This window comes from Coregonus lavaretus, assembly GCF_964263955.1.
Source record: "Coregonus lavaretus genome assembly, chromosome: 16".
Taxonomy (NCBI): Eukaryota; Metazoa; Chordata; class Actinopteri; order Salmoniformes; family Salmonidae; genus Coregonus; species Coregonus lavaretus.
The window spans coordinates 34,645,972-34,656,419 of NC_140003.1; the positions used below are offsets into that span (position 1 = coordinate 34,645,972).

The 10,448-nt window shown below is 44.0% G+C and overlaps 1 protein-coding gene across 1 annotated transcript; it reads right to left on the reverse strand.

Moving 5' to 3' along the window:
• Nucleotides 1-5,310: 5,310 nt before the first annotated feature.
• Nucleotides 5,311-9,174, reverse strand: LOC311143810 (NAD(P)H dehydrogenase [quinone] 1-like; the record flags this gene model as incomplete). The annotated part of the gene is made up of 6 exons (XM_084179688.1): nt 5,311-5,601; nt 5,830-5,931; nt 6,146-6,259; nt 6,404-6,498; nt 8,815-9,015; nt 9,171-9,174. 6 exons carry the CDS (start codon nt 9,172-9,174, stop codon nt 5,311-5,313), a joined length of 807 nt encoding a protein of 268 aa, XP_084035814.1.
• Nucleotides 9,175-10,448: the final 1,274 nt, after the last annotated feature.

Sequence of the window (10,448 nt, forward strand, 5' to 3'; positions counted from 1 at the left end):
ACTCTTTCAGCTCGATACAGTCAAACAAGTATGACTCTCTTTTAACCGGAAACTAATTCATGCCTTTAGTAAAGTCTATTCACCTCTCAACAATAACTAATAATCCTGACTGTTCCTTCAATCTAAACAACCCACAACTATAGCTAAACTATACTTAGAAACCCTAGACTCTGTTCCGCGATGCAGAATCTATGCTTTATCGAAATGACAAGTTAATCCTCCTTTATTCCAATGATAATGGTCAGTAGTTTTAGTATCTGGCACATACCACACTTTATCAGAAAATAGCTTTGAAGGACACAGATCTCACACGCTCAACGTAATCAACTTAGCAGTCAACAAGTCAAACCCCACATTCATTGATTTGGAAAAATATCTAACAACCAACCAAATGAATTATATATCTTCTTCTGAAATAATAGATAGTTATTACAATGCTTAATTCTACCACATGTCCTATGTACTCTCTCCCATTTCCACATCTGTCTACGTGTTTGAGCAAGTCAACACCTATAATTTTATCCAATCCCTCGTATTTACCGCACTCACATAAAGTTCATTATATTCCAATTTATTCATATCTACCAAACCATTCATGTTTCTAATTATTCTTTATTGCCACAAATCAGTTAATCACCATCTAGTCTCAGCGGAACAAACAACAAATTACCCAAATCCTTTCCCTTAGTCATAGAATCCTCCTAGAATCATATAGACTGGTCACTATTCCCTGATCTTACAAAATTATATGACAGGCATTGTTGTACGAAACTCCAAGATATAATTTACAAGAAAAGCTTATTATTTCAATGTATATATAATTATCAAACACACCTCTATATCTCATCATTCAAACTTCAGAGTGTGACTAATTTACACCATTATACCACTCTTATTCCATATTTATGTTTTTCTTAAACGCCCTTAATTACTTTGTATAACCTACAGGAATATTTTATTCTATCAAAAGGCCCAAATTTGGAATGTTAACCCTATCCTAGTTATTATTTTACGTAGTCAATTTATCATAATACTGCATCACCTCTAAAGTTTCTAAATATAATGTCAGAAACATACCCTAACAGATTTATCAAAATACAATGCATAGACGTCATATGACCACACCAATAAACGTGACCTGTTCCTCCAACAGGATTTATTCTACCCCTCCTGGTAACGTGAATTTTCTACACTCAGTTGGTCAATGAATATCCACGCTCCATTCACTCTTCCTCTCTTGGTGTGAGACCGGGTGCGTCCTTCCTACCAGGTTATACTCAAACAGTGGTCGAGGACAGGTGCGCCAACCTTTCTCCACCAAACACCGACACTTCAAACGACCTCAAACACAGCTTCTCTCCTCAACACAGAAAATAAGCTGTTATCTGCAGGATTTCTTATTATTCTCATTCATATAGATGAGCAGCCACTTGTGCCCAAATGAATCAGACAGTTGAATGACTCACAGCCGCCCAAACAACCCATTCCCCATATGAGATGAGCAGACCTACTCTATATATAACACTTTATCAAAATTTTGAAGCCCTTGTAGCTATTTAACCCGTTCACCTACTCAGGATGACCGGTGTTACTCCAATTTACGGTGTCACCTACGCCGGATGACCTAACTTTTTTACCTGATAGACCCTACCTAATTTTGGCATCATCACAACCCAGGATGATTCCCTACCTACCTGTGCAGACCTCCAACAAAGAATTTCTCATCAGAGCGGTATCCGTAAGTAGCCACCTGCCCGTTCAATCCTATGGAATGCTAATTTTAGATCTCCAAAGCGGTATCCACAGGATTTCTATTTATTCAGCCCCCTAGGTATTACACTTCCTCAACACACCTGGACTTCTACTACGCTTTCCTAAGCGACCTGTCAATTCTGCCCTATTTTTTCTGTTACACTTCCTCAACACAGAAAAAAGGAGCGGTATTACACAGGATTTCTGCCTACCTAAGCAGTCCTCAAGACGATTCACTTCCACCAACACGTCTAAAGCGGTATCTGCAGGACTTAACATGTTATTGTCTGATCGCTCAACCAGCTGTACAACCACCCGTGTCGAAATGACCCAGACAGAGCGATCAGCAAGATGAATCAAATGAATCAAAAGAATCAAATCAATTGAACAGACGGTTCAGACAAACAACAGCGACATGTATTCTTAAATTCAAAAGCTCCTAGTGTCTAACTTTCTGGTTCTTAAATTTGGAGAGACCTACTTGGTATTTCTTTAGATGTTGCCGAGCCCCGGATCGGACCACACAAACGTTATACTATTTAAGTAAGAACTTGGCTTACCTTTTTAAAAGCGGCCGCTTTTGTTTGTATGGTCCGTCCAAGCCGTTTCACAACTGCAAATGTATACCGTCACTGATCCCTATCAGGTCCCGTCTGGGGTGCCAAATATGTTGTAGAAACATTTGACTAGATAATCAACTCAAAAATATCTCTCAAGACATCGGAGCCTGTGAATTTAAGAATTTAGACTTTATTGAATGACAAAGCCTGAGCTTTGCTCCATGGAGCAATAACTGGCTCTCCTTGACTCAAAGATCTCCTTTTATACAAATACAAGCGCATAGTCATCCTTACATAGCATACACAGTTGCTACCCTTAGGGTAATTGATTAACTTCTTCCATGGCCACGCCACCCTTATCTTTCAACGTCTAGATGTCACATGTTGTTTTTCTCCAAAAAGGCTATGTGAACTTTTCCATATGACCTCTTCCTCTTATCTCATTATATTGGTGGCAGACCCTTTCTCAAAAATAATACACATACATACATTAAGGCATTTATCATTTACCATCCTCCTTGGCCCTTGAGATTATGTGCATGTGGCCATGTTTCAGGTCATAGGGTCATAAGCAAAACAAATGATAACACTAGGTCCATTATTACTCCAATCTCCACACAGCCATCACGAGGAGTTGTATGTACATCACATGTCATAGACATACCCAGACCAGCTGCAGAGAGTCCATGAAAAACACACAAATGTCTCTGCTCTGTATTAACCCCTCAACTGGCTCTCAATCCATAAACACTCCAAAGCATATAGGTTTTCAATTTTACAACATATCCATGCTTATTACTAATATTATTATTTTACCTTTGACCTTTCCCTACATTTGCCTTCATGATACATAAAATAATACCATAAAAGCAATTACATGAAATGGCGAATGACGAGCCTCTCTATGTTAAACATATACCTACCTAACTTTGGGGAAAGTGAAGTTAGCAAGCGCCTGCGAGAGGGAAGCTACCGACACAGACAAACTGTTAACAGCTAGCTAACCTCTATTATTGATAGTTCTTCTGGTAACGAATAATTGTTTCTACATAACCAGGAAAATCCATTGAACTTTATATCAGTATTTAGCAGCTACGTATTATCTATTAACAGGTTATTACTGCGTTCTTACCTAGTGGTTGGCGTCTTTCTGTAAGTATCCGTACACTGCCTTATTGACTACCGGTGGAGCTAGCTGGTAAAGCAAGCTCTTGGCTAAACCCAGTCAGGAGAAGAGCGAAAACGTTTTCTCCCAGAGAAAAGCATTTAATGCAGTTATTCGCTGTTCCTTCAATTAAGTTGTGACCTCCAGTTCTGATATAACTGCTGCTATAGCAGCATCAACACCAACCTCAAGAGCAGCCATTGTTATGATTTTCGACTTCTTCACCCTGTACAGGTGCTCTTCATTGTCGTCATCAACTAAACCAGCCCCACAGATTATCAGAGGACACTGATTGGTCCGGCCATATGGTGGACGGAGGTGAGGGGCTTAAACGGTTTGAATCTGGTCGTGGCCAGACTGCATCCTTGCAACGAAGAAATAATAACTGGTACCCTGTTTTTGGTCATAATTTTTTATGACTGACTTCTCGTTAAGGTCACGTCGTGCGCAGACAGAGAAACTCATTTAATGCCCCGTCAAAACAAATAGGCAGTCTTTTGATTGTAAAAATTATGATATATTATTCCAAGTAATTCAAACTGGAAATATATAGTTACTGCTCTTAAGTGTCATATCCATTTAATTCAGTGTTTCGTCTCAATGTAAGGGATCTAATGTAATTTCTGTTAAGTTTTTGTTCTTACTTTTCACTACTTTGAGTTGCTATTGCCTTCTATTGGATATTTTCAACCAGTGCCTTTAAAAACGGTTGGTTTGCGTGATTAACACCAGTCATTTAGGCTTCAAACATTGTGCCAGAAAGGTTTTTCTGAATGGATGTGCGTGTTTTACCTCCCTGAGATATCCAGAGCAGCCGATCCTGGCACGAGTACCCACTTCCTCTCATTGATTGTGGAGAATAGCCTTCCTATCAGCGTGTGGGAGATGAGAACCATGGAGAACAATAGCAGAGCAGGATGGGACAGGACTGGTGATCTCCCTCCAGACAAACATACCCTGGCCCAAACCCTGCAACTATTTCTGACAAGCATGGCTGCTTCAGAGCCTATACATGCTCAAATATACCCACCCTTGACACAGGTTACATGCCACAAACCTCAATTACCCATTCAGGGTAAACTCCTGGCCCTATGGCAAACACTGCAATAAGCTTGAGCTCGCCCTTCCTGTGTCTAGGAACAGCAGTCCCAGATGAACCCAAGGGCTCGGACCATGTTCCCAATGTGCCTCCACTGTGGAATTAAGTGCTTCCCACCAAAACAAGGGCGCTCCCCTGACTCCAAACCAATCCTAGAGGTACATTGTCACTAAACAGTTGCAGAAATCCTAATCCGGAGTAACAAGCAGTGTATTCATAGCACAATGCAATAACTTAGCACTGAATGTAAAGAAAGCCCTCTGCAACCTTGCCTATGGTAAGCCTTCTCCTAAACGGATCAATTTCTTCCCGCTGTATGGAAGCTGAGGGCTTTGAGTGGCAGGGTACAGGCCCCGCCGATTGACCCAAACCAAAGCGGCATGTGGGAGAGGGGTCAAGCCACCCCGTCAGTGAGAGAGCATACAGGTCACAGCATGTCTGCGTGGGGAGAGTATGGAACTGAGTGTTATGAAGCTGCTTTTGTAAAGTAGTGAGCCTCAACCCAGTGGCTACCATACAAGATTAGTGAACTAAACAAAATACTTTAATGCCATCAGAAAATTTGGAAGACTGCAGACGAGTTAGTCAGTTGACCAACTATGAAACCTAGGTTAAAGCATTGAATAACAAGTGTGGTATTAAAGTGAACACCATTCAGTTTAAGGAAGCCAATCTTTATTTGTTATTTTAGAGCATAAGCAGCATGTGTAGGGATGACAGTCCTCCAGTATCCTTCACACCCCAGCTTTGATCTGGCTGTTGGGTGGGAGGGGCTTGCCCAGGTGGATTCCGACAGACAGGCCAAACGCATTGGCTGAGTGCTTCTCCTGGACATCCTCTTTGAGCTGGAAGCCCCTCCCACCATCAAAGCTGTCAGAGGGTGTGAAAGTAAGCGGTACTTCTCCCAGAAGCCCTTGCAGCCATGCCTCCAGCATGCTGTCCCGAGCCTCAGCGGGGATGTGGGGTGGAGCCCAGAAGATCTGAGGAGCCAGAACCTGGAAACCACAGTAGTGCAGGATGCCGTTCTAAAGAGAGGGAATGAACTTATTCAATAACCATGCTAAAGTATATAAAACATGAATTGATTTGTCCAACTGAAGCAGTCCTCCAATCATTAAAATTAGCACTTTCCAACCTGGAAGTCAAATGCTTATAATAAAAGCAGACATCCAGTGGAGATAACATATAGAAAGCTAAAGCACGTTGCAGTACAGCAGTCTACATGCTGGTAGTGTCAGCCAAGCCTAACATACCTGCAGTGGCCACAGGGTGACATTCATGTCTCCATTGATACCATTGGCACTGAACATAGACGCCTGGGATCCAGTGGTGAAGGACAGCATGGCTTTCTTGTCCTGGATGGAAACAAGGTGAGGAGACATTGATATGAATGGACCAAAGAATGGGAGGAACCTTGAAGGAGCATGTAAACCAACCATTTGTGTTATTAAAAAGGCCCATTGCAGTAAATGTCTCCTGTGTCATTGTACAACAGCTGATGTAACAGTAAGAGCAAAATCTGAGTTCTTGATCATTGCTGGTTGAAAATGTGATCTACATAGGCCCTACCTTGAAGATGCACTGGCTGTACCTCTTTTCTGAGGTGTAGGCAAATCCCAGTGTGAGCACCCGGTCCATCCAGCCCTTCATGATGGCAGGAACAGTGAACCAGTACATAGGAAACTGAGAGATGAGACACTAGTCAAAAACCAGTACCTGGAATGGGTGCATTTCAGCCACCATCCAAAAAGCACTAAAGGCTCTACACTTAAAATTAGCGTCATCAACTTTGAGCCTAAGACACTTCACAGTACTGCAGGAGATCACCTGGAATATGACAAGCTCCGCTTCAGAGAGTTTGCGGTGTTCCTCAGTGATATCAGCAGAGAGTCGGCCCTCCTTCCATGCCAGCATGGTCTCCTCTCATTTTTACATTTACATTTTAGTCATTTAGCAGACGCTCTTATCCAGAGCGACTCACAAATTGATGCATTCACCCTATAGCCAGTGGGATAACCACTTTACAATTATTATTATTATTTTTTTTGGGGGGGGGGGGGGGGGGGGGGGGTAGAAGGATTACTTTATCCTATCCCAGGTATTCCTTAGAGGTGGGGTTTCAAATGTCTCCGGAAGGTGGTGAGTGACTCCACTGTGGGGTGGGGTGGGGGGGTAGAAGGATTGCTTTATCCTATCCCAGGTATTCCTTAAAGAGGTGGGGTTTCAAATGTCTCCGGAAGGTGGTGAGTGACTCCGCTGTCCTGGCGTCGTGAGAGAGCTTGTTCCACCATTGGGGTGCCAGAGCAGCGAACAGTTTTGACTGGGCTGAGCGGGAACTATGCTTCCGCAGAAGAAGGGGAGCCAGCAGGCCAGAGGTGGATGAACGCAATGCCCTCGTTTGGGTGTAGGGACTGATCAGAGCCCGAAGGTACAGAGGTGCTGTTCCCCTCGCTGCTCCAAAGGCAAGCACCATGGTCTTGTAACGGATGCGAGCTTCAACTGGAAGCCAGTGGAGTGTGCAGAGGAGGGGGGTGACGTGAGAGAACTTGGGAAGGTTGAACACCAGACGGGCTGCGGTATTCTGGATGAGTTGTAGGGGTTTAATGGCACATGCAGGGAGGCCAGCCAACAGCGAGTTGCAGTAATCCAGACAGGAGATGACAAGTGCCTGGATTAGGACCTGTGCCGCTTCCTGTGTAAGGCAGGGTCGTACTCTCCGAATGTTGTAGAGCATGAACCTGCAGGAGCGGGTCACCGCCTTGATGTTAGCGGAGAACGACAGGGTGTTGTCCAGGGTCACGCCAAGGCTCTTCGCACTCTGGGAGGAGGACACAACGGAGTTGTCAACCGTGATGGCGAGATCATGGAACGGGCAGTCCTTCCCCGGGAGGAAGAGCAGCTCCGTCTTGCCAGGGTTCAGCTTGAGGTGGTGATCCGTCATCCATACTTATATGTCTGCCAGACATGCGATTCGCCACCTGGTTATCAGAAGGGGGAAAGGAGAAGATTAGTTTTGTATCGTCAGCGTAGCAATGATAGGAGAGGCCGTGTGAGGATATGACAGAGCCAAGTGACTTGGTGTATAGGGAGAAAAGGAGAGGGCCTAGAACTGAGCCCTGGGGGACACCAGTGGTGAGAGCACGTGGTGCGGAGACAGCTTCTCGCCACGCCACTTGGTAGGAGCGACCGGTCAGGTAGGACGCAATCCAGGAGTGAGCCGCGCCGGAGATGCCCAGCTCGGAGAGGGTGGAGAGGAGGATCTGATGGTTCACAGTATCAAAGGCAGCAGACAGGTCTAGAAGGACAAGAGCAGAGGAGAGAGAGTTAGCTTTAGCAGTGCGGAGAGTCTCCGTGACACAGAGAAGAGCAGTCTCAGTTGAATGACCAGTCCTGAAACCTGACTGGTTTGGATCAAGAAGGTCATTCTGAGAGAGATAGCAAGAGAGTTGGCTAAAGACGGCACGCTCAATAGTTTTGGAAAGAAAAGAAAGGAGGGATACTGGTCTGTAGTTGTTGACATCAGTGGGGTCGAGTGTTGGTTTTTTGAGAAGGGGAGCAACTCTCGCTCTCTTGAAGACGGAAGGGACATGGCCAGCGGTCAAGGATGAGTTGATCAGCGAGGTGAGGTAGGGGAGAAGGTCACCGGAGATGGTCTTGAGAAGGGAGGAGGGGATGGGGTCAAGCGGGCAGGTTGTTGGGCGGCCTGCAGTCACAAGTCGCAGGATTTTATCTGGAGAGAGAGGGGAGAAAGAAGTCAAAGCATAGGGTAGGGCAGTGTGAGCAGGACCAGCAGTGTCATTAGACTTAACAAAACGAGGATCGGATGTCGTCAACCTTCTTTTCAAAGTGGTTGACGAAGCCATCCACAGAGAGAGGGGGGGGGGGGGGGGGGGGGGGGGATTCAGGAGTGAGGAAAATGTGGCAAAGAGCTTCCTAGGGTTAGAGGCAGATGCTTGAAATTTAGAGTGGTAGAAGGTGGCCTTAGCAGCAGAAACAGATGAAGAAAATGTAGAGAGGAGGGAGTGAAAAGATGCCAGGTCGGCAGGGAGTTTAGTTTTCCTCCATTTCCGCTCCGCTGGAAGTGCTGGAAGTGCTCAGCATCCTTCACCTCCCCTGATAAATCATAACAGACTGAGACTAAGCAAGTTGAGGTAGAAAAGAAAAAGCTCTTGCCAAAAGAAAATTGTTGTGACCTTAAGCATTTAATAGTCACTCAAGCTTACACACTTATCATTCACTGCTGTAATTAAGTAACACATGGTTCAGACTATTACCAGTGATGTCATCAACAGTAGCAGAGGCTTTAAACTTCATGGTGTAGAGGTCAGACACCTCCACCTTACAGCCCTGAGCTGTCAGAGCTGTCACAGCTGCATCTTTAGCTGCAGCGTTAAATGACCCAGTACTCTGGTGGGCATACACGATCAGAACCTTCTCAGCTGCAGCCAAATCAGATAAGCCACATCAAAGTATTGAAGATAATGCTTTTCTTACTCAATGAAATAAACTAATTTCTTCTAGCATAAAGACAAAGTGAAAATAGCATCTAATCTGGAACACAAAAAAGCGTTTAGGACTCTTACAAATGACTCACCCATTTTGTGTGGCATGGTCTTCTGCTTGTGATGAGCTAAGGGTCAAGGTGACTTGGAGGGAAACTAGCTGAGACTGACAGGGCTGATACTGCTGCTCTTGTAATACTCTCTGGACCAAACACACCCTCTCACACAGCTGCCTGTCAATCAGCAATCACGCTAATCGTCTGTCAGTCAATCAATCAAGAAGTCTGTCATATCTCTCTCTCCCCAGGAGAATCTCAATTGATTTTGTTCGACTCCTCAGGTCCTCGTGGACTCCCAAACTATATGTGTTAAGTGTTGAAAAGAAATTGAGCTGATTATAGATCAGTGTATTTACATGTGTTGTGGGTGTGTTCGCTATAGGTGCAGATAGGGTTGCAAAGGGAGGGTAAATGTTTGGTAACATCCAAAGTTGAAGTTTGTTAACTTTCAAGGATTTTATGTAATTTATAACATGATATCTAGTGGCATTTTTCCACCCAGATTATCACAGGTGTCTTTAATTATCTCTGGCCCTCTGTGTGGCCTTATCACATGTAAAATATATAAAATAATACAATACGATGATTTTAAAATATAAATATATCCTATCAACTTAGTGAATACCATTGGTGTTTAATATGAGGGTTTCAGCCAGGGGCGGAATGGCCCTATTCCTGGTTGGCCAGTCTGATCAGACCTGTATGTAGCCTTGGTCCGTGACATTAGAACACTGCATGCGCACATACCAACTGAGAAGCAAAAACACCATCTGAGACGTTCACAGACCGGGCGCCCTCAGCGCTCACTGTCTGCAGCTGGATGCTTCTAAAAAATACAGGAAAAAGACCAAACAAAACAATGGTGCATAAAGATGGAGGAATTCAGATATGACGTCTTTGTTTGAGCACTATCCAAATACTTTTAAAAATATGCCACGTGACATGGTTCAATGTGCTACTTTTCTTTTTTTTCAAATTGCAGCTGACTTTGAGCTAAAATTGGGATCATCTGCACTGAGTGTACAAAATATTAGGAACACCTGCTCTTTCCATGACAGACTGAACAGGTGAATCCAGATGAAAGCTATGACCCCTTGATGCTGTCACCTGTTAAATGCACTTCAATCAGTGTACATGAAGGGGAGGAGACCGATTAAAGAAGGATTTATTTTGTTTTAAGACAATTGTCTTCTGGCAATTGAGGCATGGATTGTGTATGTGTAACATTCAGAATGTGAATGTGAAGATAAAATATGTATGTCTCGTTGAACGGGGTATAGTAGAAGATGCCAGGTGCACTGCTTTGAGTGT